The 27,912-nt window shown below is 53.9% G+C and overlaps 11 protein-coding genes across 11 annotated transcripts; 5 read left to right on the plus strand and 6 right to left on the minus strand.

Annotated features, from left to right (window-relative positions):
- Positions 1–338: 338 nt before the first annotated feature.
- EV422DRAFT_506933 (uncharacterized protein) lies at positions 339–1,512 on the minus strand (the record flags this gene model as incomplete). Its single annotated transcript, XM_053068610.1, has 3 exons — positions 339–633; positions 692–1,176; positions 1,261–1,512. 3 exons carry the CDS (start codon positions 1,510–1,512, stop codon positions 339–341), a joined length of 1,032 nt encoding a protein of 343 aa, XP_052924992.1.
- Positions 1,513–2,028: 516 nt separating this feature from the next.
- On the minus strand, positions 2,029–4,201 carry EV422DRAFT_588013 (Pre-mRNA splicing Prp18-interacting factor-domain-containing protein). Its single transcript, XM_053073484.1, has 3 exons — positions 4,158–4,201; positions 3,890–4,084; positions 2,029–3,820 (listed from the first exon to the last, which is right to left on the minus strand). Exons 2-3 carry the CDS (start codon positions 3,964–3,966, stop codon positions 2,146–2,148), a joined length of 1,752 nt encoding a protein of 583 aa, XP_052924993.1. The 5' UTR covers positions 3,967–4,084; positions 4,158–4,201; the 3' UTR covers positions 2,029–2,145.
- A 1-nt stretch (position 4,202) lies between these two features.
- Positions 4,203–7,272, plus strand: EV422DRAFT_588015 (pre-mRNA splicing factor component-domain-containing protein). The gene is made up of 4 exons (XM_053073485.1): positions 4,203–4,450; positions 4,539–4,627; positions 4,688–4,880; positions 4,950–7,272. The coding sequence occupies exons 1-4, from the start codon at positions 4,394–4,396 to the stop codon at positions 7,017–7,019; spliced, it is 2,409 nt and encodes an 802-aa protein (XP_052924994.1). The 5' UTR covers positions 4,203–4,393; the 3' UTR covers positions 7,020–7,272.
- Positions 7,273–8,108: 836 nt separating this feature from the next.
- On the minus strand, positions 8,109–10,320 carry EV422DRAFT_532073 (uncharacterized protein). The gene has a single exon (XM_053070506.1). The coding sequence runs from the start codon at positions 10,064–10,066 to the stop codon at positions 8,204–8,206; it is 1,863 nt and encodes a 620-aa protein (XP_052924995.1). The 5' UTR covers positions 10,067–10,320; the 3' UTR covers positions 8,109–8,203.
- A 619-nt stretch (positions 10,321–10,939) lies between these two features.
- Positions 10,940–12,074, minus strand: EV422DRAFT_597228 (uncharacterized protein; the record flags this gene model as incomplete). Its single annotated transcript, XM_053073618.1, has 4 exons — positions 12,018–12,074; positions 11,625–11,925; positions 11,531–11,554; positions 10,940–11,465 (listed from the first exon to the last, which is right to left on the minus strand). Exons 1-4 carry the CDS (start codon positions 12,067–12,069, stop codon positions 10,940–10,942), a joined length of 903 nt encoding a protein of 300 aa, XP_052924996.1. The 5' UTR covers positions 12,070–12,074.
- A 3,361-nt stretch (positions 12,075–15,435) lies between these two features.
- On the plus strand, positions 15,436–17,017 carry EV422DRAFT_532079 (uncharacterized protein). Its single transcript, XM_053070507.1, has 9 exons — positions 15,436–15,466; positions 15,582–15,594; positions 15,651–15,784; positions 15,927–16,003; positions 16,090–16,185; positions 16,241–16,366; positions 16,442–16,466; positions 16,538–16,623; positions 16,692–17,017. The coding sequence occupies exons 3-9, from the start codon at positions 15,769–15,771 to the stop codon at positions 16,812–16,814; spliced, it is 549 nt and encodes a 182-aa protein (XP_052924997.1). The 5' UTR covers positions 15,436–15,466; positions 15,582–15,594; positions 15,651–15,768; the 3' UTR covers positions 16,815–17,017.
- EV422DRAFT_83662 (ubiquitin-conjugating enzyme/RWD-like protein) lies at positions 17,004–18,014 on the minus strand. The gene is made up of 4 exons (XM_053074446.1): positions 17,857–18,014; positions 17,701–17,782; positions 17,514–17,632; positions 17,004–17,446 (listed from the first exon to the last, which is right to left on the minus strand). The coding sequence occupies exons 1-4, from the start codon at positions 17,909–17,911 to the stop codon at positions 17,193–17,195; spliced, it is 510 nt and encodes a 169-aa protein (XP_052924998.1). The 5' UTR covers positions 17,912–18,014; the 3' UTR covers positions 17,004–17,192.
- Positions 18,015–18,291: 277 nt separating this feature from the next.
- On the plus strand, positions 18,292–19,275 carry EV422DRAFT_497070 (flavoprotein; the record flags this gene model as incomplete). The annotated part of the gene is made up of 3 exons (XM_053067921.1): positions 18,292–18,417; positions 18,630–18,779; positions 18,847–19,275. 3 exons carry the CDS (start codon positions 18,292–18,294, stop codon positions 19,273–19,275), a joined length of 705 nt encoding a protein of 234 aa, XP_052924999.1.
- EV422DRAFT_83733 (uncharacterized protein) lies at positions 19,151–21,677 on the plus strand. Its single transcript, XM_053074447.1, has 3 exons — positions 19,151–19,609; positions 19,680–19,902; positions 19,968–21,677. Exons 1-3 carry the CDS (start codon positions 19,455–19,457, stop codon positions 21,510–21,512), a joined length of 1,923 nt encoding a protein of 640 aa, XP_052925000.1. The 5' UTR covers positions 19,151–19,454; the 3' UTR covers positions 21,513–21,677.
- Positions 21,678–22,847: 1,170 nt separating this feature from the next.
- EV422DRAFT_597243 (uncharacterized protein) lies at positions 22,848–24,969 on the plus strand (the record flags this gene model as incomplete). Its single annotated transcript, XM_053073619.1, has 5 exons — positions 22,848–23,002; positions 23,167–23,501; positions 23,601–24,485; positions 24,579–24,706; positions 24,752–24,969. The coding sequence occupies 5 exons, from the start codon at positions 22,848–22,850 to the stop codon at positions 24,956–24,958; spliced, it is 1,710 nt and encodes a 569-aa protein (XP_052925001.1). The 3' UTR covers positions 24,959–24,969.
- Positions 24,970–25,257: 288 nt separating this feature from the next.
- Positions 25,258–27,255, minus strand: EV422DRAFT_597261 (uncharacterized protein; the record flags this gene model as incomplete). Its single annotated transcript, XM_053073620.1, has 3 exons — positions 25,258–26,221; positions 26,293–26,900; positions 27,018–27,255. Coding segments are annotated over 3 exons (1,365 nt in total), but the record flags the coding sequence as incomplete, so codon positions are not given.
- Positions 27,256–27,912: the final 657 nt, after the last annotated feature.

The raw sequence follows: 27,912 nt of genomic DNA on the forward strand, positions 1-27,912 counted from the left end.
CACCCCGACGTTTATGGGTGGATGTAGACCGCGGAGGAGCAAGCACCGGACGGTGTGGGCTGAAACATGTGGGGGTAGTGGGGTGTGGGGGGACCGGCGAGCCCTACCGCTGGGACGCGTGGCAGACGCCCGCCAAGCAGGTAAGAGGGACGGTAAGAGCTGGTCCCGGGGGGACATAGAGTCAACAGGCGTCATATTTCTGACATATGCGAGTTACCACGGAACACCTTTAAATCCATGCATGGTATAGACGGGAGTAGGGGGCCCACGACGCCAGAGGTAGAGGTGCGGAGGGTGGGGGGGGGGGAGGGGGGGGGGGGCGCGCTCGTCAAACCAGCCTACTGCGCGGTGGGTTTGGTGTCCCGCAGCCTGGCCTTCATCTCGAGGGCCTTCATCTTGAAATCCCATTTGCGCTCGCTGTCCAGCCTGCGTCTCTCGGCGACCGCGCGCCGTTCCTCAAGCTTCAGCTGGAATCGTCGCTCCGCGGACTTCCTGACAAACCGCCGCTCCTCGAGCTCTGCCTCCCTCGCCTCTTGGCGCTCCTCAAGCTCCAAGTGAAAGCGTTGACCGGCCTCCTCTATGGCCAACCGCCTCTCTTCAAGTATCTGCTCATCCAGCTCATCCATCATGACTCTGCAAACCGCTAGACGGCCCCCCATCGGTTGGGGACTCCCCATCGCCGGCCGTGGACCCCTCCAGTATGTCCTCCAGGGCCATTTGCGACTCCATACCCGCAAAATCTCCCAGTTGGGAGTGAAGCTGCGACCCCAGCTGCTCCTGCGTGTCTGGTGGCGTCTGTGGTGGCGCCTCCGACGGGTTCTGCGTCTCGGACAGCGTGTCCTGCAGCGTTTCATGGGACCCTGCGGTTTCCGAGTCCTCCGGCGTCCCGGCCTTGTCCGGCGACTCACAAAGCAAAGGTGACTGTGGCGGGGCCCCCGAGACCAGCCCGGCGGCGAGGTTCGAGGGCAAGATTGACGAGGCGGCCATTGACTCCTGAGACCCTACCGAGTGCAAGGCCGTCGTGCCAGCGCAGGACCAATAAGGCTCGAGCTCAAAGAAATATGGAAAGATCTTGACGATACAGGCCTGTATGTTGGGGGTATTCCTCTTCTCCTCCTCCGTCAGACCCTCCCCCGTCTGATTGAATCGAAACTGGGCCTCCTTGAACTTCTTATCCTACTGTGCAAGCTAGTTCTTGATGCGAGTCTTGGTCATGTCCTTTCGGTTCTCATACATGAACATTTTTATCTTCCAAATCACGTCCGTTCGCTTATCCTTCTTCGAGCGGTTGACCCCGTTGGCGTCCGGGGTGTCGCGATGCTGCAGGGCCTTGGAGTTCTCGCCCGTAGAGAGCCAATGCACCAAGAGAGCCTCTTCTTCGTTGTCCCAAAAAGCGTATGCAGCGTTCGCCCGCTGCTTCCCCGCAGCGGACTTCGCGCTTGGCTTCTTTGCCCGGGGCTTGCGGGCCCCGGGAGCCCCGGCAGTAGAGGGTCCAGCGTCAGCAGACGACATGGTGTTGGGGGCAATGGGGGGGTGTACGGTGAGGGGGGTTCGTTGTTGGTGCGGGCGGGGAGGCGGAACACCCCCAGGGTCCTGACGACCCCAGGTTCGCTGGAGGCCTTTTTGCTGCTCTCCCCCCGAGAATCCTGTTTTTCTACACCCTGGAGTAGCGGAACTGGGGAACGGGGGCCTCACTAGCCCCAGAAAATCGGGAAGCCCGACAGATCATCGGGACGTGATTGGGGGGAGCCTGCGCGCACGAACTCTGGACGCGTCGCGAAACGCGCTCGCAGTTTCGCTAATCTCGCGATTATCTGCCGTTACTGTTTTCGATTATTGGGGGCTAGTGAAACGCCCTACTGGCTATGGCTTTGAAGCACAAAGCCAGCTTGTCCTCATCTCGGCGGCTCTTACCCAAGTGTTCACATGATTGCCGCACATCGCACCAGAAACCGCCATGGCCTGCTCTCGGAGACCCAAGCCACATCAACCACAAACCAAGTCCTAAACAATCTAATCTAGAGCTATGTTCGAAGGTAGATCCGCAACTGATGACCACTGTTCAATTCAATTTTATATACAACAAACCAAAGAATGTTTGGTGAGGGTTGGAGGGCTGGAGGTGAATGGGTACGCACCACCGACCTAATCATCGCGGTCAACGTAATTCGCCATCGGGTCCGCGGCGTTGCTCCTCGACAGCCTATATGCCTCCAACTCCTCCTCCGTGACATCCTTGACCTCCACATTGCTGCTATATTTCCCTTTCTTGGCACTTCTCGTGCGCCCTTCATCCTCCTCCCTGTCCTTTCCAAGCGCTTCGCGGGCTTTCCGTTTGCGTTCAGCGTCGAGCGCTTCGCTCAGCTTGGCCTCGTCGAGGGATACCTCCCCTTCCCCAAGACGTTCTCCTCGCCCTTTCTGTTGCTTCGCGCGGTCCAGGCGGTCTTGCGCTTGCATGCCGTTGGGCCCTTCTTTGGCAGCGCGCGCAACATACTGCTCCAAGAGACTTTTTGGTGCACTCGCCTCCTGATCTTCATTAGCCGCGGCGCCGCCCGTCAACTGCGCAACAGATGCCCTTGCCGCTTCAATTCCTGCAGCGCCGGTACAGTACGCGCCAACAATCGTATTGTGACAACACGCGTAACCCCACTGTCCGCTCTTCCACCAACTTCCCCATACCGTCGTGTGGTTGAGAGGATGGACGTCTTCTTCGTATTTACTTTTGGCGGCAGCGCGTTCTTGACCTTTGATGACCCGACCCGTCTGCGAGTATTCCACGTAGTTTTCGCTTTGCGCCAGGAGGAGTTCTTTCGGTGGGGCCGCCAAGTGCTCCGCTCCGCCGTATCGTTCAAGAATCGAGTTTTTGACTTTTTCCGACACCGCTCCCTTTTTCGATTGGTACTCTTGGTATAGAAGGGCCGCTTGAGTGGGGTTCGACTGCATGTGAACAGGTTTTCCCCTCTCCTCTGCTTGCCATGCAAACGCTTGCAACTGTCCAAGTTTTGGGGCGTCTCCCGTCCACCGAAGAAAGTTGTCTCCAGCATAGGTCAAGTCTCGCGGGTCGGCGTCCTCGACCGGGTTATCACGCATAGATCTCGTCTTGGGATCGTAGTAGGCGGAATTCACGTCCAAGTTGAGAAGATACTTGGCGGTATCTTCACGAATACGCAAGTTCCTGACTGTTGTTCGAGTCTTTGTGTCGAGTTTCTGACCCGGCATATCGGCTCGATCCGCGTACTTTTCTTCATCATCGTCCGAGTCGTCGCTATCGGCCGGCCCGGCAGCAACGGCTTCCTTCTCCTTTCCTTCCTGTTCCTTTTCGGGAACTGAAATTTTCCCCTCGGCCATCAACTTTTCCTTCTCTTTGACCTGCTGCTCTCTCAATTTTCTCCGCTCCTCCTCCACCAGATCCCATTCCTCCGCCAATTTGATGTGCTCTGTAGGATCATACCCATTCCATCTATCCCGTTTCGCCTCAAACCCAAGGTGCACATCCTGCACAAGTTCATCGGCATGTATATCTTTTCCGGACCATTTCGCCCCGGTTTTCCGTGGCCGCTCCACACAATCTCGGGTCTTATGTGAAAGTGCACCGCAGTTCTCACAAGCACCCTTTCGATATTTCGTGGCGGCAGGTCCGGCCCGTGCTCCTCGCGCGTACCAGTCATTTATTGCCCCCTCTTCTTTCGGGTGGTATTTTTGGTGCTTGAGCGTGGGGTGGTTGATATCGAGATACCACGGAGCTTGGGAGATGTAGTGCGGGATGTGGGGATTGATGTCGCGGCCAGTTTCGGGATCGACTTCTGCTGGTAATGTTCCACTAGAATCGTAGTTTGTCGTGAGTATTTTACGCTGAACCGGCACTAGCAGACGAATTCTTTCCACTTACGCTTTACGCTGTTCTTCGATCACCTTCTGACGTTTGAAGTCCTCGCGACTCAACTTCTGGCTTTGCGCTGTCGCCATCGTTAACGAGATCGAGAAGAGATACCGGAGAAAGGCGATTGGGTTTCTTTTTCTCAACGAGCCCTACTAGCACTGCTATGAGTTGAGAGCTCGTGATGCTGCTGGTGGGTGTGGTAAGGTGCGTTTGCAGGGGCAGCAGAAGAAGCTGCATACATATAATATATTAAACTCACGTGACGTTTCGTGCATAGTGCTTCCCCTGCTTCCCCATCGGCTTCCCCCGCACAGACCTCTCTCGGCGCGAATGAATACCCCTGGTGCCCGAATCCCAATCAACAGTCGCCAGATCCCTCCTTCGCAGAGTACTCGACTGGCACGTTTTCTTGCCAACCAGAACGCTCTTCAACTACCTCCTCGTTGGTCTTGTTCTTGCTAGAGATCGGCGTCTCTTCCCTTCTCCCGTGGTTATCGTTTGCTGTTGTCCGTCATGCGAATCCTCATCAAGGGAGGGGTGTGGAAGAACACCGAGGATGAGATCCTCAAGGTATGTGCACTGTATACTTCATATGGAGAGGGTATGGGACTCGTCCTTGTACGGTCTTCACTGATACCTACACGCTTTCGTTATTCAGGCGGCGGTAATGAAGTATGGGAAAAACCAGTGGGCACGTATCTCGTCACTCCTGACAAGGAAAAGTCCAAAGCAATGCAAAGCAAGATGGTAAGTGTAAGCCGCCGTAGTTCGTTTGCACATGGAGGCATCTCTGACACATTCCCTCAGGTTTGAGTGGCTGGATCCTTCTATCAAAAAGACCGAGTGGTCAAAAGAAGAGGATGAGAAGTTATTACATTTGGCCAAACTGATGCCTACTCAATGGAGAACAATCGCGCCTATTGTCGGACGGACGCCTGCGCAATGCTTGGAACGGTATCAGAAGCTGTTGGATGAAGCGGAGGCTAAAGAAGGCGACGGGGTAAGTTGCTTCCGCAGCAGATACTCCTACGGAATCGCATTGGATGCTAATCTGTTGTCTCGCTACTAGGACGCGGGACCCACCGGCGATGACGTACGCCGGCTACGCCCGGGAGAAATCGACCCAGATCCAGAAGCCAAGCCGGCCCGGCCAGATCCGGTAGACATGGATGAAGATGAGAAGGAAATGTTGTCCGAAGCCCGAGCCCGTCTCGCCAATACCCAAGGAAAAAAAGCCAAGAGGAAGGCTCGTGAGAAGCAGCTGGAGGAAGCTCGGCGTCTCGCTGCGCTGCAGAAGAGGAGAGAGTTGAAGGCGGCTGGAATTGAAGTCCGCCACAAGCGGAAGAAGTATGGGATGGATTACAATGCCGACATCCCTTTTCACAAGAAGGCACCTGCTGGATTTTGGGATGTCAACGAGGAAATGGAACGGGAGCAGAATGAGAAGCGTGACAAAACGAATATCTTGCTGTCGAAGTTGGAGGGCAAGCGCCGGTCAGAGATTGAGGAGGGTGAGCGGAAGAAGGATGCAAAACGGCAAAAGACGAAGAAGGAGGCGGGTGACTACGTTCCACCACAGGCGAAGAAGGCTGCCGAACAACTGCAATTCTCCGAGAGGAAAAAGTTGGTCTTGCCTTCGCCACAAGTCGGAGAGTCTGAGCTCGAAGAGATGGTGAAAATTGGAACCGCGGGGGAAAATACCAGAGCTGTGGTGGATTCTGAAGAGTTTGGGGCTTCAAAAAGTCTCCTGGGCGATTACAGTACTGCTTTCCGGGCGCCTACGCCGTTGAGGACACCCAGAACACCAGCGGTTGGTGATCAACTCAAGATACAGGCCCGGAATTTGAGAGCGATGGAGATGGCGCAAACCCCCCTGCTCGGCCGTGATCTCGAACTCGAAGGAAGCCTAACATTCGAGGGTGCTACCCCACAGCGGACAGCAATCCAAACCCCCAACCCCCTCGCTGCTCCGTTCACACCACGGGATGGCGTGTCATCCGTGCAAATGACACCTCGGTCCGGGAGCGGCCCTGCTTTTGGAAGGACCCCGTTGCGCGACCAGATGGGCATCAACACACCGCGAGGTTCCGATTTCGGGGGCTTCGACGAGACACCCCGCCAAGAACGTCAACGGCAGAACCTCATTCGCCAACAGCTTGCCGACCATTTCAAGGCCTTGCCTAAGCCCAAGAATGATTTCGAAATCGTTCTGCCTGAGAGTCAAGAATCGCCCAACGAGGACGGCGCAACCAAGCCAGCCTATAACGGCGAGGAAGATGCGGCTGAGGTCGAGGCACGAGGCCTCGCTGCACGCAAAGCCGCCGAAGAAGCCCAACTCAAGGCAAGGTCTCAGGCGGTGCAGCGAGACTTGCCACGTCCCATCATCATTCAGCCGGAGGTTGTCATAGGTGCTGAGGACATCGATGACATTGACAGGCTGGTGCGTAATGAGATGTTGGCCATGCTGCAGAACGATGCCTCCGAGCATCCCGCCGTCGGACAGTTGCCACCAGGCTTTGAGGTCACGCCCCTGGAACCGTTAGAGCCTGAGGACAAGAAGATAGCAAGCCAGCTGATTGCCAAGGAGTTGGAGAATCTGACATTGGACTCTAGCTTAGACTCTTTCAATGAGATTCACCACACTCTGAGCGATGAGTGGGTCTTCGTTCGCGGTCAAGGTCAACACGCTATCGGGTCCTTCAAGCGCTCGGCCCACATGTCTGCAGAAGAAAAGACACAAATCCACACCATCGAACTCGACACTCACCGCGAGCAAATGAAAAGAGACGCCGGCCGGGCGCAAAAGCTCGAAAAGAAGCTGAACGTTGTGTTGGGCGGGTACCAAGCTCGAGCACTGAAGCTTCGCCGCGAAGTCATCGAAAAATGGCGGGAAATTGAAGAAAGGTCTATCGAACTACAGAGTTTCGCTGCATTGAAGAACCTCGAGGAAGTCGGCGCGCCGTGGAGGGTTGAGCGCGAGAAGAAGCTGGTGGCGACGCTGGATGCGAGGGAGAGGGAGTTGCAGCAGAAGTATCAGGATTTGCTTAGCGAGAAGGAAACCTTGACGCAAGAGATAGTGACATTGAAGCAGGCGAAGGCTGTCACGAATGGGGCTCAGGCTATGGAGGTGGATGCTTGATGCTGCATTGATTTTTTGTGAAAGCACAGCCATGTGAATACATATGTCTATCAAAGTAAAGTCGAAACTGTCCCGTGCTGCCGATGTGGAGTTGTTGATTGAACCTGAACCACCATTCGCCGTCCGCTCTACCATCTCCTCACCATGCTTCAACAGTTCCAAACGGTGTAAAGTTTCAAATGCAAATATCCTAAAACTGAAAGGATCCGCTTATCAAAGAGCGAAAGAGAGCTGGTGTGCCCGCAAACTGGTTAGTGACCCAACAGCGTTGGCTCGTAAAGAACGTAAAACTATTCGACTTTGAGAACTACGCAGTACAGCTTTCTGTAAATAAATCATCTGGCTGCACAGCTCATTTGAAATGAAAGCTTAGCATTATCGCCGTGAACGGTTGGTCCGACGAAGTTTGCGAGTCGATGTGAAGAAGTTTGCAACATCAACAGATCACCGCATACGGTTACATACAGTATAAAGGGCGTCGTTGCGTGTAAGAAGCGAGCATCGACGACTGTGGGAAGGTTGATCAGCGGATCAAAGATGGTGCAGTTGCGATGCAGATTTTCGCTACCGATTTCGACAGCGCGTAACTGTCATTAAAGCTGCCCCAGAAACAATCATGAACAGCCAGTCGCACTTATAGCATGACCGTAAAATCAGAACAAACACTGATTGCACCCGTCTCATTAGCTCGAAGTTTGGATTCCACTGCCGCAATGGCCGCTTTGGTTACGCACTTGGTCACGCACTGAAGGCATGGATGCCGTTTCGGTCGGGCCTGAATTGCTCGGGTTTGGCTGCCGGACGTAGTTTCCACCGTCCGTTCTACCAGTTTGATATGATATGGTAGCTATGCCTGAGTAGTGAGGTGTGCGACCAGGTCAAGCATTGTTCAGCGTTTTGATGGCCAGCTGCTTTCGATAGAATGCATTCGCGTCCTCTCGTGAGGTCCAGACCATTATCTTGATACGCTGATTCCGTGACGGCCGGCTCTCAGGCTTGTCCGAAGCTTTCGATTTAGGGAGCGGCATTCCCTTTTCCCATACCAGCACCCTTAGAAATAAACTATGCAAGTAGTCAATTCGTTTGAAACCGTTAATACTATTGAACTTCAGTGTGCATACAGCGACGAAAACTTTTCGAGCAAAATGAACCGAAAGACTCCCTACTATATCTAGTACAGGTCTTTACACACAGATAAAACCAGAGGCACCGGGCGGAGGAGGTGGGGAAGGTGGAGGAAGGGCCCCTGCTGTCTTGGTCTTCGTCTTAGAGTTGCGGGGGCGACCGCGTCGCTTGTGCGGCAGGTCAAAACAGAAGGCCGCCCATCCATGCTCCGAGCATGTCTCACATGGGCGCTCCACATTGCATTTGAAGTGATGGGTTCGGCAAGGAACGCAAGCGTGAGGAACCTGCGGGAGTCGCCGCCCTTTTTGACTGACGGTTGTCAAGGACGATCCAGACGGGCCTGCTTCCGAGGACGGCACGAGTGTGCGTGCGCGTTTAGGTGTTCTGGTAGCTAGCGGAACCGGGTTGGCTGAGATTGGCAAGCGTGGCTCCTCCATTGCCCCCGAAGCCGGGCGTTTGCGCTTTCTGGCTGCGTCTTCGGGGCTGGTAGACGAAGCGTTGGACGATCCTCGCCCGAAAGTCGGAAATGTGTAGTACGTTTGGGCGTCAACATCCAGGCGAGCAGCGGAAATGCTGTGCACCGTACGCGTAGGAATATGTGCTTGGGCGGGAGCTGGGACACTCGCTCTCATCGGAGGTGGATGCGACGGTCGCGCTTGAAATTGTTGCTGCTGCAATTCGAGCGCATTGGCCCAGTAGATGTGAAAGTATTGAGGGTCACCTCCGGCCATGACATAATTCTGGAAAGGTGTCGCTGCCAGGATTCCTCCAACTGGTCGTTTTCCGGACGAATCCCTCACCGCTTGTCGACGACCAGAAGGAGGTCGAGCAGCATGCGCTACCGTCGTGATGGTTGATGTAGAGCGGGGAGCGCGCGATTGAGGGCCACTCGCAGATACGTCTCGGCGAGAGCCGGAAGAGGCCGGCATAGTTGGCATTGCATACGTTAAGACAGCTGTGGTGCGAGGCAGGGTGCGGAGCGTCGATGCCTCCCGATGAGGCCCACAAAGGGCCTGCAAGCCTGTCGTGCCGGTAGATGTAGGTCGGCTGTTGCGTGGCTGGGCATGAAGTAGACGGTGTGTTTGCCTCACCACTAACGAGTCGGTAGATGTAGGCCGAGTGTTACGTGGCTCGGCATGATGTGAGTGACCCGGCTGCCTCATCACTGACGAGTCGGTAGATGTAGGCTGGGTGCTACGTGGCTGGGCGTGAAGCGGGCGGCCCGTTTGCCTCCCCACTGACGAGTCAGGGCCGGAACGAATGGTTGTTGGCCGATGGTAAGGCGTACTGCCATGTGCGCGACTTCCGAGCAGGCCTTGAGGAACTTGTCGGCCTATCGTGTGTACGGGACAGGCTGGCACTTCTGACCTTGGAGGCTGTAACGCAGTAGCACCGACAGCGGACGGACCCTGGTATGGGTCCGCCGCCGTGGCGTACTGGGGGAGGTGTCTAGCGTTTATGATTGCGTCAGGCGAGGCGGAGAACGGCAACGCCGGTTCCTGACGTGCGACTGAGTTCATGAATCCTGTGAAACTCGGCTCCATGAAGGGTATGAATTGAGTGGAGTTCGCAGGCGCAGCCGGAGGCACACTGAGAGGTAACGCAAAGGATGCTGCCGCGGAAGTAAAGGTTGAGAGTGCCGAGCCATGGCTGGTCGCAGCGGCACTTGAAGATGACGAGCCTTGAGTCGATTGCGAGCGGCCTCGTTTGAGGACGATTCCTTTGGCCTTTACGAATTCGTCAAAATCGAAGATTTCCCCTTGTTCGAGGAAGTCGGCACGAGAGTGAATGTCGTCGTCTTCATGGCAGGTAGTTGAGGTGCTGGTTGCCAGCGATTCTTCCTGCTCGGCCGCCGGAGCAGCGAGATTGAGGAAGCCGTCCAGCGGGAACGAGTCGTCTTCCAGGATTTCCTGAAAGAGCATTCTTGACGATTTGGAGATGGTCTGAAGAAGCTGTGTAGAAGTGGAAAAGTTTACTGTCGATGAAAAAATGTATCATGCTATTGCAAGCAGATGAGAAAATGTGTAGGGAAGAGAACGAGAAACAAGCGAGGCTTTTATTCTGCTCGCAAAAGCCCCGGGGATTCTCTCCTCTCATCGAACGCTTTGGTCATCGCACAACATGGACTCCGCCTTCTTATCGTTGGTCATTCGGGAAGTTCCTCATAGAACATGATGTCAGGGATGTGCAGTGTCTTTGACTCCTGTCGACAAAAACAGTGACAGAATTGACAGCATTCAAGGTCAATTCCGCTCTGAGGAGCTTACGTCAGAAGTCCGCCCTGGGGTTTATTCTACATGTCCTGGGCCCAGGACCTAAAGTTAAGGGTATTTTGGCCAGCGACGGGGGCTGAGACGTGACCTACAGAATCTGTGGGTTGAACCTCCGCCATTCGGATTTGTCAGTCCTAAAATGACAGTTTGCGCCTCCTTCTTCGGCCCCTTTGTTCGGCCTCGTTGTGCACCACGGGTCTAATGGGCAAGCTAAGCCGGCGGCCGAGGTTCGATAGCATCCAATTGTGATACTTCCATGAGAAGCTGACAATGTGCATGCACCAGAAGGAAGTGTCTTCGGGAATGCGAGTGTGGTTGCATGGAGGGAAAACGAAGGTGCCAAACCAAAGGGTTCTTACGAAGCCGTCAATCTTCATATGACCTTACCTAGCATCGCTCTTATGAAAATATATACATTACAAAATACAATATGACCTTGACACACAATTTCAGTAATTACCCACCACTCTACGGACGAATGGTTTGCTTACCGCCAGATGTACGCAGTACGATCTGGATTTCCTATTCTCGCGCCTTCCTTGCGCGTTTCGCAGTCTTACGCCTGGAAGACATTTGTACGGGAGTATCAACACCACGCGAGTTCTCCTCCCTGCCAGAAGAACGGGTCTTGCGTGCAGACGGAGGAGGTGTCATGTCCATGATAGGGCGGACATGTTCAGTCAATGACGGGTATCCGCTTTGGCTACCCTCCGGGGAACGCCCGCTTTGGTCCGATCCACCTTGGACAGGTTTGGCTCGAGCTTTCCGTGGTGCCGTGGGTTGTGAGTTCACCTTGCTCTTGACGGTCTGCCTCTTCCTCTTTGATCGGGTAGACACGGAGGAGGACGGCTTTTCGGCTTGTTTGACACCTTTATCAGCCAAAGACTTGAGGTTCTTCAGTTCAACTACGAATCCGGTCGTAGAAGCGGTGCTCTTCTGAAGCTTGAGAAGATGGGTGCGATAGTGCTGCATCATATTGTCTTGGCGGGAAAAGCGAGCCTGGCAATCCGGGAGGAGGCATGGGTAAGGTTTCACTCCTGTGTGAATTCTGTGCGGTCCGGAGTAAATTAGAAGTAGATCTCCAAATGTCGACAAAGGCATCACGAAGCGTACCTCATATGACGGGCTACATGTCCACTGGAGATCGAGAGAGGTGCAATGTTTTTAGGAGTGCAAAATACGATTGACGACAGTTGTGCATCAATACCTGGTGGTGAAACCCTTCTTGCATTCTCGACAGATGTGTGGTCGGTGCGGCGACGACGGACGCGTTTTGCGAGGGGTAGGAGATCGCTCCACTCCTGACACTTCGTCTTCGATACTTTCCGAGGAACTTGAGGTACGCGCAAACGGAGTCTCTGCTTCTCGCTTGACGGACCCGACTGCCAAGCTGGCAGGCGATACTTGGGACGACCATCCGGAGGAAGAGTCGACGGAAACTCGAAGATTTTCGGCTCGGAGGCCAGATGCAACAGCCAGAGCGGCCAAATTGTCCAGGTACATGCTGCCTGAAACGTCGGAAAGATAGCGTCAGAAAACTCCCATGCATTTTGCCGTTCTCGGGCGGAATATATATGAATGGCACAACAGCTCGACATACTAGAGACATCCACTCTCTCGATAGCAGATGGTGATGCGTCCTCCAGTGCCATAGGCGATGATTCCTTGTCCGAGTAGCAGCAATCACTCGCACACGGCCAGGTAGGGGTGGCCGAACCTGGATAACCGGGCGAGCAGCCGTTGTTGTTCACATGACATGGAGGCGAAGGAGACATTTGCCATGAGAACCGACGTTTGCAAACGGATCTCTCTTCGTCATAAGACTGAGAGTCGCAGAGGAGATTGATGGTATAGCCTTGGGAGCAGCGGCCAGCCAGGAAAGCCATGCTAGATCTCATAATCCCTGACGATTCAACAGCTGGTGGTACAGGGCTCTGCAGCAGGTAAGCGTGGAGGATGAAGAAAAACCGTGATCAACAAAGTACTTGGGCGTGCGAGAAACGGCGTTCAAGGTCTAACGCATACCTGCGGCACAGAGACTTGAAAGCTAGTGCTGGAAGGATTGTAGGATACTGCAGCAGCGGTGGAAGGTTGAGTGCCACGGTCTTGGTGGTGATCGTACTGAACAGAGAATGTTATGCGTGAAGACCGATGTAAGAACGAAGTTACGAGTCGTGGGGGAAGACGTTAGCCTGCAGCCCTCAGGTTTTCTAGGGATGGGCGTTAAACAGCTGCGGCCATGGCATTGCAGAGCTGGCAGTCCGCATATACCCAGCCCATGCTGCGTAATTACCTGGATGGATGACTGATCCAAGTTCCGCCGGCGAAGAAATCGCTACAAGCGGGGGATATGTTCCTTTGGCTGTGGTCCACAGGGTGCTCCGCGAGGATACGAGGTACTTGGTTTTTTCCCACGCGCGAGAGTGTCGTATGCGGCGGAGAGACGGAAAATTGCGGGGGAGCACGAGCCGAGATTGGTTGACAACGAAGTGAGGCAAGATGGACGACAGCTCTGGAAGACAGAGCAGGAAGACGTGATAAGCAAAGAGGGAGGGAAGCAGTATCCTGGCAGTTATAAAGGTAATCGAGAGCCCAAAGCGACAATTTTCCCACGCCCTCTTTGCATCGATTTTCACACATACAGGGGCCTCTCGTCTATTAAGGTCTTCGGATGGGCTCTAAGGGTCACTCGCTGTATATTGATTGCAGAAGGAGGTCTTTTTTTGTGGCAGGGTGCGGCACAAGGGTGCACAAGGGCACGGCAGGGACGGGCAATTGAGCACAACAGCAAACGGAAAAGTAGCAGGACACACAAGGAAACAATGGACAGCCCCCGAGGGTGCAGCGAGAGGCACTAAGCGTTGTGTCGCGCTGGCTGGGTCCCGTTCCTTTGGGAGCGGTTGTAGTCCGCTGCCTGGAAGCGATGAGAAAAGAGGGCTGATAATGATTCAGTGAGTAAGAGGAAGCTCGCATTATGAATGCGGAGTGTGAGCAACGGAGGTAGGGCGAGCTGTCAGTCGCAATCAAAGCGTTTGGAAAGAAATTTTCGCTTCCTGCCAGTCGCCCTCTGCGCGGTCCGGCGGCCGGAATGGGAACATCAGCCCAGCTCTGTTGCTGAAAGCAAGGCACCCCCTCCTCCCCTCCACCCGTCTCCTGGGAAACCACTGTCCCACACACTACACCATCCCTTGCCATTTATGAGTATGTGGTCATACCTCACATGGCAAAACGGATTTACATATGAGCATCTTTTCCTTAATCCCACGGCCAAAACCTCATCAGTTCCCTTGTCGTTGTTGTGTATCGATCAGCGATTTGCTTGCAAAACCCTGAAACCATGCACAGGTACAAAAAATGTACTGCAAACGACCACCACAGCGTCGGAAACAGCGTTGGACCATCATAACATGACGCCCCGGTGATGCTTTTGGACTGACAGACAGTTACACTCACCGCTGCGTCTCTGCGGTCCTAGCCTCCACGCTTTGTTTGACTGTTGTCGGATCCGAAGGTGAACGTGTCCCTCCTCATTCCTCCCCGCGGCAACCTCCACAGCAATCTTTTTGAGCGACGGATATCCTAAGTCCTCGAGATTATTTCATCTTCACTGTCAGTTATCTGCCTCCGCATATGTCTTTGGCCCGATGGAGCAGCTCTGGTGGGCAAGCGTGCGTTTTCCCATCCCGCCAATATTCGTCAGCTCCATCTCGACCCAGAAATCCCGATATGTGCGACAAGTGGGTGTTTTCAGTGACGCCAGAGACAGCGAAGGATGATTCTCGCCCTTTCCCCCGCCACTCCATGTCTGTGGCTTCCCTGCAACTTCCCCCGCCTTGCCTGCTGGGCCCCCACTGACAGGCGGCAACTAGTGACAGGTCCCTGAGCGGGCTGTCAAAAAATGCCCACGTCACTGGCCGCTGCGCTGTCGAAAAATGGTCGGAATGAGTCATGCTCACGTGTTTTATCTCTTTTGAAAGTGCTCTTGTTGTTTCATTTACTCGCTCTGACGCTGTCGACTGCCGCCGATGCTTGGAAGAATTTGGTCCACTGTAAATTATTCGCCGCAAACAGATGACCAAGTTCTAATGAAGCTTCTCTGTCAGCCCCACAGGTAAGCTTTCTCAAATGCTTCGTCGATTCTTTTGCAGATGCGTGATAGCAATGGAAGTTGGTATGAGCCCGAGCTAGCATGGCAGAAGAGACCACAACAGCGTCGTCATAATTAGACTCTTTAATGAGGTCGTGGTGAGGTTGGCCTTCAGGGAGTCGCAATTGACCAGAGAGGTCGGAGGTGAAACATGCCGGCGCTACTTTCTCACAGCGGGGTAGCTTGTTGGACTGTGTTGATCCTCTGTCGGTATCGCTTTCCTCGCCGTCGGTCGGGACATTGCTCTCCGGTCAAGCTTCAGTGGTGGGCCGCTGCATTGCGTAACTGTCCATAGTTGAGAATTTGTCGTCGCTATGCCGAGCGTAGGGAGCGGGCCACTAGTACGAGCTGTCAAATTTCTGGTCTCAAATATACATGCACAGGTTTTTCCCCTCGCCTTCCTCTCTGTCAACCCCATCACCTACATACGCCAAAACACTTTCTCATCTCATCCAAATTTACTCCAGACTCATGAGAATGGATCCGAGAGCGACAGTCTGCTCTTGGGAAACGCCGTCGTGTGCGGAGTGAATGTCCCTACTCCCAGGCAGCTGAATATCCGCGTCCAGTGTGAACGTGTCAAACAGCGAATCTGCATCGGAGTGGGAGGCTGGCCCAGGAATGATGTAGTGGGAGATATGTGGTCCTTTCCGTCTGTCCCGGTGCAAATAGTCATCTCTTCCCCCCGCTAGGTACTGATGCCGAAGGAGACGCAAAAGGAGCGCAGACCCCGGACCAGGAAGAAGAAAAGAGACCGCGCAACAATAGGAGCAGGAATTGACAAGGAGGCCAATACTACTGGAAAAAGCAAACAGAAAAAACGCAGGCGCAGGCGCAAACGCAAGCCCTCGACAAAAAGGGCGGATGGAGGTGGAGACAATGGCGTGGAGGCTGTGCCCGATGTTCGTCTGGCTTCCTCTTGTTTTGTATATGCACACTTGTATTCATTCTGATCATATGTTACGTTAATCTCCACGTCGTTCAACCTACCGTACTGTACGTTCCGCCCCGACGCAGCTCCCGCTTACGGGTAAGGACGCGCTGTCGAAAATCGGCTCACCCGGACGCAAGCTTACCTCAAATAAGCGCCGACTCAGGAACTCATCAAATTCCCAACGAGGGAGACGAAGAGGGAGAATCCCAGGAAATTCTCCCTGCATCGCTGCCTCCGTATTTTAGTTTGTCACCTCACAAAACAAGCTAGATGGACGTCAAGAAAGGTAATGCATCATGTGCGCTTGAATTGCACGGCGGCCGACTCTGCGCAAGACCAGGCGCCAGGCGCCGAAGAGCATATGAGCTGGATTGCTGGCCATGACGGTTTCTGTTACTCATCTCGTACCGACATATCACTCCCCGCAGAATTCCATGGACCGCGGTCGGAACGGTTCCAAACCCTTCCGCCGGTGACTGGCGCTATAGGACCTGGAGAATATGAGGTGGATAAATTCCGTCGGAAGAGAATGTAGATACTTCAAAGTAGCAGGAAAGCATTCCTAACGCAGCTCCCCTCCTGGACTCGTAGAGCACAGCGTTAACAACAGCCATTCTGGCCAAACCGACGTCGAATGTTGGCGTATACATCCGGCAAGGGGTTCGGTTTCCCGATGTCAAACAGCAGGTACCCAGACACTTCCGCCTTTCGGTCGTCACGCTCTTACCCTCGGAATTTGCAGGCACCGCCATTAGGCCACTACGAACACAAATCCTTCATAGAGGATCTGAAGAAGACGAAAGGGAGTGTGCGGCCGTTACTTGATAGCGGTGGTGCGAAGAGCGGCCTGGAGGCAACTTTGAGAGGAGTAAGTCATCCTTTTCATTTGGGGTGTTCAGTCTATGCGTACACCATCATCCAATAGCTAATGCAGAGACATCAGTCGAACGGGTTCATACCGGGTCCTGGTTTGTATACAGCTGCTTTTTGGATGAGAGGTTACTGGTGAGGAAACGTGACATCAACGTGCACTATGCAGGAACATACGATATCAACTATGCGATAGGACGACATGTGGCGAACGACGATCGGTTCTCTTTGCACAAATCCGCGCGGTTACAATGGGTGCGTTGCGAATTTTCCTGGGTCGAGAAGGCTGTTACCTTGACACCTGTCCCATCTATCTCCAAAAGCGTGATCAAAAGAACCGGGGACAACTCGCTGAACTGCGGAAGCTCCTCGTGTCTGACGATATTTTCACCGATAAGCGAGCGTGCCGCCGAATGGCATATTTGGCGCTGTACTTCCCCTCCTAGGTTTTCTTAAGTTCTTGATGTAGATCGATAGGGCATTGCGATTCGCGGGCCTCGTGTAGGACTAAGAGTTTTAGGAATAGGTGCAATTTAGGATATTCGTTGGAAGATTAGCAAGTACAATACACATAGAGCTGTGGAACGCGAGTTCTTCGCCTTGTCAAACGAGCGGCCATCGCTTCCTCGCTTCGAGGCTCGCGAAAGCTCATTCCTCGACTAGGGACTGACTTACGCCGAATAAATGCTTCATTTTCGGGCTCAGAATGTATGGACACAATATGCAGCACATTGGCAACGCCACGCATCTTTCGAGGCGCAACTGGACGTCAGCAAATACTGTCGTATGTCACAATCCAAAATCTATGTACAGCCGTCTCTTCCTCACAGACCCAACGTTTCCCGTGTGTTGGCCCGGACAATCTGCTCGAACTGTTTCCTGTCAGATCTCCACATCTTCGATGCCTCAATGTTGGCGCCACTCTCGTCATTGGGCTCTGCCAGCATACTGACGACGCTGATAAGGATTTTCTCCACGCTCTGCACAGGACTCCACCTTTCTGACGCATGTTCGTACATGTTGGGGTCGTCCCCTGGTGGGTGAAGGATAGAAATGCAGACCGTTCCATCTGCGTACACTACACAGAATGAAAGAAGAAGTATGAGCGCTGAGTCAACACCTTCCTGCACCTGGTCGCCTCTTACCATTTGGGTGGAACATCTTGCATGTAAACTTCATGACGGGCGGTGATAGCGGATAGTCTTTCGGGAACGTGATGATAGCTGGGAATATGCCGCCTTCGTAAGGTGTGTCGTCTGGGCCGCTGCAAGACTCAGGAATCAGACTCGAGAGCGATTGTTACAGTCGCAGTTGCTGAAGCGGAGAACGTACGCGATAAGCGCTTCCCACTTGAAAAAGTCATCTTCGGATATTGGCCCGGCAGTGATGCCTTCTGGTGGGTTTGTTGTCAACTCTGTACGAGTGTTGAAAGGTTAGGCAAGTGTCTCTATCCTTCCCTCTTCTCGGCCGCTTGCGGCCTTCCCATACCTTTATATTCTGTCATAAGGCGCTTGAGCGCTGTGGGTGTTCCTCGGCGGTTCATGGTGTTGACTTCTAAGAACTGTGCAGATCGCTGATATACGGTCCTCAACGGTTCCTCGCGCGGACGGTTTGAAGCTGCAAAGGGGGTAGACGGCTATGGTAGTTGGCAGAGTGCCTGGTCTTGTACGGGTTGCCGTGGGAACTTTGTGTAATTTCTACCTGTGACTCTGGGGGCCGAAGTTAATGGTACTGTAGGCTCTGTAGGTTAATGGGGCGGCTGGGCGTCGGAAAGACCAGCGGAAGGCCGCAACTCTCAGTCTCCAACACCAACAACGCATTCGTCCTCATAGACAGTCTTAGATCCAATACTAGTACTCCAACTACTCCCAACACTCTCGTCATACGCATAAATCACTCTCCTCATACGCAGAACAAAGCAGCATGCAGTACGCCAACGGCACAACCGTCCGCTTGCCCGGTCCGGCACGCATCATCCTTGCCGCGTCCGGAAGCGTGGCGAGCATCAAAATTCCTATCCTCGTGCGGAAGCTCAAGGAACTGCATAAGGTTTGTTGAAAGAGGAAAGGGGGGAATGGAAATCGAGAAAGTCGTGACTGGCAGTGGGGTTAGTATGTTTGTCCGGCCTTGAAGGGCTCGGATTTGGCTGGTGGAGCACGGCCGGAGCGGTAAGTTTGCGCAAATACACACCGATAGTTTAGTAGGTTTACTTTGTTTGGGAACCCAGGTGCTGGTCATCATGCACTCTATATCCAATACAGAGCGATATAGAAATAAAGGTCATATCCACAACACATGCCCTTCACTTCTTCGATCGTACAGTGGTAGAGGCGGAAGGGGTGCCAGTCTACACCGACGCCGAAGAATGGGCAGCCTGGACTAAAATGTCAGACCCAGTCTTACATATCGACGTAAGTGGTGAACACTCATGATACAGTGCTGATTCATCTTTTGAAGCTGACATCTGTTCCCTTATAGCTGCGAGCCTGGGCTGACGTGCTAGTCATCGCACCGCTGTCCGCCAATACACTCTCCAAACTCACCTCAGGCGCTTCTGATAACCTCCTCACATGCGTCCTCCGTGCGTGGGACACGTCCAAACCAGTGATTCTTTGCCCAGCGATGAACACGCACATGTGGACGCATCCCTTCACCGCGCGACATTTGGAAGTTTGTACGTCATATCTAGGGTACAGAGTTATCGATCCTGTAGTGAAGAAGCTGGCATGTGGTGACCTGGGCAATGGGGCGATGGCGGAGGTGGACACTATTATTGGAGTATTAGGGCCGGTAATCGAGGAGGTTAAAAAGGTGGCTCAGCAAGGTCACATCAGCATCACAGCCGCCGCCAGTCCGCAGGACGTTCTGCAATCTAATTTGGGGCCAACGGGGATGCAGAAAATGTGAGGGATTGGATCGCGAGCTCCATTAGGGTGATCGTTGGTAGATGGCCTGAATAGACGAGCAAGGCAGTTGTAACTGGCAGGAAAGGTGAAAATGTTCTTGGTTGTGGGAAAGGATGGCGCCCCCATGAAAGAAGGACCTCAAAGGTTACGGATCGCACTGTTCGAAACGCGTCCAAACAAATGCTCCCAAGTCCGTTCTGTGTGCTCGACGTCGGTTCCACCGTTTCCGTTTTCAGACCCACTCAGCAACTATTCAACTGCATGTGCACGATGCCTGCCCTGCACAGCATCCAGACTGTCCAGGTCCCTGTGGACCGCGGCCTCCTGGACCCCAGGTATTCGCACTTCTCATTAATCAGTCTGAAAACTGCAAAAGTCGTTGCTGAGCACTTCCACAACAAAAAGGTTTGACGGCTACAAGCTTAAGATCGATGGCCCCTTCAGTGCGCCGCGGCATATTCGCCTTCCGACGAGTATAAACATGGGCAAGGTTCCATCCTTAGCGCACGATCCTTTTCGGAAACTAGAAGCGCGAAGCAAGTTCAACCATTTGTTCGCGTTTCCTGGCACCGATGGTGCATATTATGTGGACGGCAACTACACAATGGTGGAAGTGCTGTATAATGAGGTATGCTGAACGCAAGACTTCCCTGCGCATCTGATATTTATAGAACGCTTACCTTCAACGATCAGGCCACTGCAGATCTTCACCTCCGCAAAGTGTACCAACTTCCAGTCCCGACTGGTCCCACAGACACGCGAGAGTATCCATCAGTGCGACGTGCTGGCTCACTATTCATCGTTAGTGATGGCGGTGGAACGATCACCATATTGCAGCATACAAGCACCGACGAATTTCCTGTTGTTGGGCAATTCAGTGGGTTACGGGGAACCCCCATTCTGGTGGATGCACTTCTCGAGAGCGATAGGCGGGTCCTGATCATGTATTACCGGATGGAAGAACACGAAGCAGAAGAACCTACGGGCCACACCACCACATCGTTTCGGGACAAACAGCGAAGTGAGACCCATCAGAGGTTGTCGTTCTTTCTGAGCCTACTTTCGGTTACCCTTCAGGACCCACCCGTGGGGATGATGCTGGAACCGCGGACGGTCATGACCGTGGAAGGGTTCAGTGCGCCGTTTTTAGCCAGTATCGAACCAGATGGGAACGGGTTTGTAGTCGGTGCAGCGACTCCCTACGAAAATCCGGCACTGAAGCAGGCAGTGGATGCGGCTGCCGCGTCGTCAGCTCCCCGAGGTGTCGGGGCATCAGCACCAACTCCCAACCGGGACGAAAAGTTGGATTACAAGTGGATGCAGACGGAATCTGACATCACGATTACTGTCCGTCTCCCGCACGTCACGTTGAAAAGCGAGGTTCATTGCCTGTTTATGAAACATTGCGTTAAATGTAAAATTCTCCCGCCAAAGGAGGAAACGATATTCGACGCAAAGATCTTCGACGACATCGTGCCATCAGACTGTCTATGGACGTTGGAGGACAACCGAATGCTTACACTGTACCTACAAAAGGCGAACGAAGGCAGTCGATGGACCCACCTGTGGGACGATGAGAATGACGATGATGTGGAAGAAACTCTTGACCCGAACGTAATAGCCGAGTTCGCATCCGCTCTGGAAAAGTACACATCTAGCGCTGTTGACACCGACATCCCTCCGTACGCTGCACAGGACATCATGAGCGAGCGGCCCGAAGAAGTTGATTTCGAGGGCCATGCCGCTGTTCTGATGCGATACAGTCTGGATGCTAACGCAGGCCCAACGCACATGTCACTCACCGGTGGGCGCGAATGGCTTTGTACTTCTTTTGCTTGGACGCCACCGGTCATACCAGCAGTTCCGAGAGTCTTACCTATAACCGTCGCGCTCCGATCCGACATCGACGCGTTAGTTTACACCATCGGGACACCAAACCTTTCATTGACGCCGGCGGCAGCGTTCAACGCCTTCGGCTTCGTGCAAGCGAGCAAACGCGACAAGCGCTTCATGGCGTTCACACACGATGCGCGTTACATGTTCATCGTCGAATCGAAGCGGATGTACGTGTATGCGCAACTGCCCCATGCGGGGGCAACTGTGGCGGATCAATATGTGGTTGACTTGGATGAGGGAGGCTTCGAGGGGCAGGGCGATGTTTTGGGAGTACAGCAGATTGCTGCCGGGGCTGTGGTGGTTCTGAGGGAGGAGTCCCTTACGTTGTTGACCTTCACGTGAGGTAAGCCAGCGAGCGCTATGCAGGTCGAGCGGTCTAGAACGGGGTAGACAGTTAGCGGCACCGTCGTGTGAGGAAGTTGCTTACCCGCCCCGAACTCGTCACAAAGCTCTCACAACGCACACCATCCCCCACACCACGCTCCCACACCGCCAAACCCACTACACCCAAACTTCACAATCCCCATCATCATCGTCAACCGACCATGTCAACCGGCACGCCAAACACCAATACTGCTCGCACCCCAGCACAACCCTCTCAAACCACATCCCAGGCTCCGAACAATGCCGCCGGATACGACTGTGTAGGAGGAGTGGAGGGCGAGGTATAGGATGCGGCACCAGCATGTGTGGAAGTTCTGGAAGGTCGCGCAGTGTACTACGCCAACCATGTGCTTACTAGCACCTTCGAATGCTTGTGCCTCACCCCCGCAAAGGACCCACGACGATTACGAGCATTTGGCTGTCGAGCACTCCACTGAACCGCCCAGTCATAAGGTTCTACATCAAGCAGTGTCACGGTGTGAAAGATAACGGCGGTAGTCGGCTTCACTCGTTAATCTTAGACCCAAATGCATAGCTCACGCGGGGGCGTGCAGGTTTCTTTTCTTACGAGTTGGCATGTGGCATATGGCACATGGAGGACCGGAGTGGAGGAAGGAATTGCAGCATTTCAGAGCGTATATAGTTGATTAGTGAATAGTTTTTAACACGTATGTTCCGTATGAATTGATTGTGAGATGCATTGATGTAACCAGCAAGCAGCAACCAACATGCTATCTGAAGGAACCGAGGATGTGTTGCGATAACAAGAGTACTGGGGAAAGTATATTTCAACCCGGAAGAGTGCGCGCGAGTATCGTTATATATGTAGGCCGCTCCCAAACCATATATGATTAAAACTACGACGAAGGTGGGGAAAAAGCAGTGAAATGTACGGAGCAAATCGAAGATTCGCGCTGTCGAATTTTGTCTCCTGTCAATCGGACAACGTTTGGGTTCTCTCCGCACTTTCTCGATTTCCAGATCCACGCCGAAAGATAGGGACTTGAGAGCGGAACTTGGCGTCTTTCTCAACCTCCAGGAAGAGCAACCAGAATCTAGCTTCCGACCTGTAGCCTGAGACGAGCCTCCCTCACTTGCGCCCCGTCGTCCCGTCCCAAGCGTGAACAAGTCTTTCGACAGCACGCCCGTCAGTGCTTCCTCTCAGGTAGGAAGGGGCGAGCGGGGGAAGGGTGGAAGCTTGGTACCGCAACCCGTCCGTGATTTGGTAGGCTTGTATCGATAAACCGAGCCGAGCTCACCACCTTGTCCGTCCCTTCAAGAACAACATCATTCATGTCCAGGTATCAAGCGACCGTCAGGCGCGGAAAGGCCAAGCGACCCTTCGACCCCGCCTGGATCTATGCAGCCATAGTGAACCCTCCGAACGCCCGTGGACCTGAAAAGTGTTATGGATGCGACGAGGTGCTTCCGCCATACTGTTACTCGGAGTAAGTTCCTGGAGATGTGCCTCACTGCGAGCGACTCTGGAGCTGTCGAAAGTTTGATGTGCCGGAGAGTTTCCACTTTCCGTGCGACCATGCGAATGTGGCTCTGAAGACAAAGGCTATTGGCTCACATTCACCGTTTTCATCCCTTACCATCCCGTATTCAGGACTCAATGGCGAAACAAACGCCGTCGCTGCAGGAAATGCATCGAAGAGTACCGCGGCTCATGGGTAGAGTTCGAGTCCACCCTGCGTGCGCGCGAGGCGCGAGCCGAAGAGGTCCGTGCCGAGCAACAGCTACGGTTCCTGCCTGAGAGCAGCATGTCGAAGAGGAAGCCGCAGGCAAAGATGGAGAAGAGGATTGCTGCATATCATCAACGACTAAACAGTGCGATTCTGGGCTGGGACGACGAGCCCGAACCGGTGCCTATGAGGGCCAACGAGCCGCAAGGGCAGAGATTGACTGTGACGATCGCTAATGAGTGGCCAGCTCTAACGTCAGGTATGACTTCCATTTTGTTTCCGGGCGCATCTTTCGCTTTGATCCCGTATTGTGAGACTTACGAAATCACATCAACACTAATCTCTGTACATCGGACAGCTTCCACCATGTCCACCGCTCGGCCAGCTGGTAGCACGGCTAATCAAGCTAGACCGCCGCAACCCAGTGGTCCCAGCACCGCCGTCAATAAGCCAGTTCCGGCAACCGCACAGGTTACAAACGGACTAACACCGACATTCCGTCCGATCAAAAGCACCTCGACCGCCGGACCGTCGGGTGCAACGGGCGCGCGCAATGGAATTCCCACAAGCGGCAGCATCAGTGGCGGTTCTCAGAATGGACTTCCCAAGACGCCGGCATCTGGCGGAAATACTCCGACGGTTACGACCAGCACCGCTGAAGGCAGCAATGGAAATGGAGCTGGAGCTTCAGGCGCTGCCGGGAACGGCATGCAGCAACGACAACCTCTAGCGAATGTTCAGCCAAGTGCTGACAAGCCGGCAGTCGGATCTGCCCTTATTAGAGAGCAGCAGCGACAATCTTCGACGAAAGTTCAGCTCATTGCTGAAAAGTCGGCCATCGGATCTGTGATCACCACTGGACAGCAATGCCAATCTCCACCAACCGGCCAGCCCACCCCCGATAAATCTCTGCACGGCAAAACACCTCTCATTCGATCACCCGCAAACCAACTCGAAAAGAACAGAGTGAGGAACCACAACAGCCGAATCTCATCGCTGTTCAAAAATGCCATCGCTGATTTAGTCAACCATAACAACCAGGCCAAGCCGGCTGCTGGGAAGAAAGATGCGGGTGATGATATTTCGGCGATGCCCGTGGTTACGGCTGCTGCTGGCGTCCCGCCTGTTATCGTTCAACCTGTAGCGAGCGTCCCCCCCGCGGCTGAGGGTGATAAGGGACCCGTTCAAGTTAAGCAGTGGAAACGGCTCCTGCTCTCCACGTCGCCGCTGATTTCCATTGGAAGTAAGTTCCTGCGCTCCCATTCCGTCATACTGGAGCCCTCATCCACACTGGGTAGAAGAATCTCCACTCATTTCTTTTCCCCTTGATGCTTAGAGCGCAAACTCGTCCGCGACCCTGCAATCGAGCTGCAGCTCGGCCTGGTTGTGCGCGTCGGCTCGCGTGCATTTGTTATCATCGAGGGCGAAGGTGAAAGAGTGGCGTCGTACCTCGATATGATCAAGGTACGCACATCCGGGCCGTCTGGGTGGAATTGGGGTCTTCTGCAGGTATCAGCAGTTGGAGAGCGATGTTTTGCCGGTGGCTCACATTCACGGAAATCGCAGACCCTAGCCCCGGAAAAACTGGAAGAAGAGACGCAACTCGACCCGCGGGACAATGGATGGGCAAAACTGCTCGTCAAGAACGATGGTAATGAGCAACGTCAACCAGTGACCGACATGATTATAGGCGAGGACAAGTTCATCGACCGGTAATGTGTCCGAGTATCCTTCTCATTCGGCTTTTCATTCGGTTGTGGAACTTACTCTTTCAAGGATTTTAGAATAAAAGAACTCAACGTCTACGGCATCTACGCCAAGTACTTGAAGAAGCTGGCGGACAAGCACGCCATCATATAAGGTGTCGACGGCAGGAGCTTATCACAACATGAACACATCCTAAATTTAGAATCACACCACACGTTCTTGGCATCAACGCTGGACTTCAAGCAGCAGCAGGATGCATCAAAAGAACTTCGATAACTAGTCGCTCAACCCGCCCCAAAATGGCGTGTCATTCGAAGAAAAACGGCGTATATAATGACTGTTCCCACTGTTGTGTGAAAGGCATAGAACGGTTTCGATATTATCTTTCTCGTTTCGTCTCGTACGGTGTCTGCATGTGAAGTGGCAGTTCTGTATCCCAAAGAGCACCAGAGCTACTGTAGTAATGAAAGTCACGCAGTCCGTACTTGGAACTTTCCACTTGTCCAGCCGTCAAGTTATTCGCAGGATGTCGGCCACATCAATGTGCTCTGACAGGTGGCGCAGCCCATTAGCTCACGCGATCTCTCACAGCGGACAACTTTCATCTAATGCAAATCAAAACCAAATCATGACCCATTCAAGATGATAGATACACAATTCTCCTGTACCTTGCTTGTACCATTCCATGACGCCGCTACACATCACGTTCCCTGCCAAAATCCCTACTAGCCCAACCCATTTGAATAGCCCAACCTAATCTGTCTCGTCATAAGTGTTATCCACGGCCCCAACCATCAACTTGACCAACCACATTCCCGGGGTCAGGCTAACACCCTTCTTCGCCATCTCCTGCTGCTCGAGCTCAAAGTAAGACGTGCAATCAATCATCTTGCCCACAACGGGGTCGTTATCCAACGCCGCCAAGAACTTTTGCGCGCCGGCGTCTTTACCGACTTGCGCAAACTGGAACGCGACAGCGGTGGGTCCATAGCGGGTCGACGCGAGGGCCTGTTTAGCGCCGCTAATGACGGTGTTGATCTGGGAACGGGGTTCGCCGACCGGTTCGCCGTCGGTGATGACGACAACGAGGATGGGTTTAGGGAGGGAGTTATTGCGGGCGGGACCCACGATGATGGGTTGGATGACTTTGGCGTCGAGTTTGGTGCCGAGGGGGGTGGTGCCCATGTAGTTGACGGAACGGACTAGTTTGGAGGCTTCGGCTTCGGTGCGGATGTTGTTGCCTTGCTGGTCGTTGTTCATGAAGCGGACGCTCTGTTGAAGAATGGGAGGGTTAGCATGCGTCTACGACGCTCAGGAGTATCTCAACGGGAATTATAACTTACGATGCCATCTTGATCAAACAATGATGAGATCTCGGCGACTTTCGAAACGATAAGATTCAAGTCTTCCACGCGCTCTCCGCCTTCCGCGGCAATCATGGATCCAGAATCGTCGGCGTAAATGACAATGTCATACAGCGCCAATGATGCAAGGTCGTACGCGAGTTCCGGCGTCTGGAGCTTCCACTGAGCGGTGAGGTAATCAAAGTCCACCGAGCGGGAGACCCTGTCTGCGATTTGTTGAACCGTTTGTGGGGGATAGAAGTTGCCCAATTGATTGCTTTGAACGATGAAGTTCAGCTTGTTCAGAATAACTGGGAAGGCACGTTGAGCGGCCTGTGGATGCGGGGGATTCCGTGAGACGCCCATCTCTCCGCCCTGTTGCGGAGGAGCGCCGTATTGTCCTTGAGGAGGTGCTCCGCCGTACTGCCCTTGAGGAGGTGCTCCGTATTGACCCTGGGGGGCTCCGCCGTACTGCCCTTGAGGAGGTGCTCCGTATTGACCTTGAGGGGGTGCTCCACCGTACGGATTGAGCTGAGGCGGTCCACCAAACTGGCCCTGAGGAGGTGCTCCACCATATGGTCCTTGAGGAGGTGCGCCACCATATTGCCCTTGCGGTGGCGGGACGTAAAAGCCGCCGGGACCGCCTGGCGGTGCGAACCCTCCGGGACCTTGTTGCGGCGCTCCATACTGACCATGACCTCCAGCGGGAGGAGGTGCGAAGCCACCAGGTGGTCCACTAGGCGGTGCTGATGCGGGAGGTTGACCACCGTAAGCACCACCATACGCGCCTTGCGGAGGAGGTTGTTGTGGGTTGTAGGGCTGTTGACCTGGGGGAGCTTGGCCGTAGGCACCAGGAGGCGGGCCACCTGGGGTTCCATACTGCTGTTGCTGCTGCTGTCCGTACGCACCAGGAGGGGCCCCACCAGGAGGAGCACCACCCGCGGCTAGTTTGCTTGCGAGACCCATGATGTGTGTTAACAGCTGTTGCTTTGGAATTTTGAGGGAACGGGTTCCAGATGGAGTGTGACGAGGTGTGATAAGTAGTTGTGATCGTGAAGATGAGAGCCTGTTTCGAGTGGTGCGGCTGTAAAACCTAAATCAAAACCAGTATGAGCATCTACTACCAATAGCTACTGGTAGTGGAGCCACCGAGAGGAGTGCTTACCGATGGTAGCTATGCGTTTGTGTGGGAGTTGCCTGAGTCTGGAGGGTGGAGGGGCGGGTGGTGGGTGCCTTTTGAGCAAGCGGGACACCTGGGGAGGAAGCCTCGCCGCCCCCAGGCAGGCAGTGCACGCGTGACTCATCATCACTTTATGACTGGACGGACGGCCACAGTGCCAAGTGTGCGTGCGACAAGGCGGTGCTGAGGGTGGGGAGCAAAACGCACTTGGCACCCATCACCAGTGCCACACCCGCTTGAGTCTTGACAACCCGCTGCAAGGGCTCCACCTCCACACCATGTCAAGCAAAGGGAGAGTGCTTCCGGAAGGGGATGAAGAATCTTTTGGGGTTCGGCATGAGCGAAAAGCTTTGGGTGCATGGAGACTTCAGGAAAAGTTCACAGGACTGCGATGCGGGGTCGCCGACGCATCGACCGTCAGACTGCTTGCCCGGGGACAA

Source organism: Fimicolochytrium jonesii (assembly GCF_025526975.1).
Source record: "Fimicolochytrium jonesii strain JEL569 chromosome Unknown EV422scaffold_14, whole genome shotgun sequence".
Classification (NCBI taxonomy): domain Eukaryota; kingdom Fungi; phylum Chytridiomycota; class Chytridiomycetes; order Spizellomycetales; family Powellomycetaceae; genus Fimicolochytrium; species Fimicolochytrium jonesii.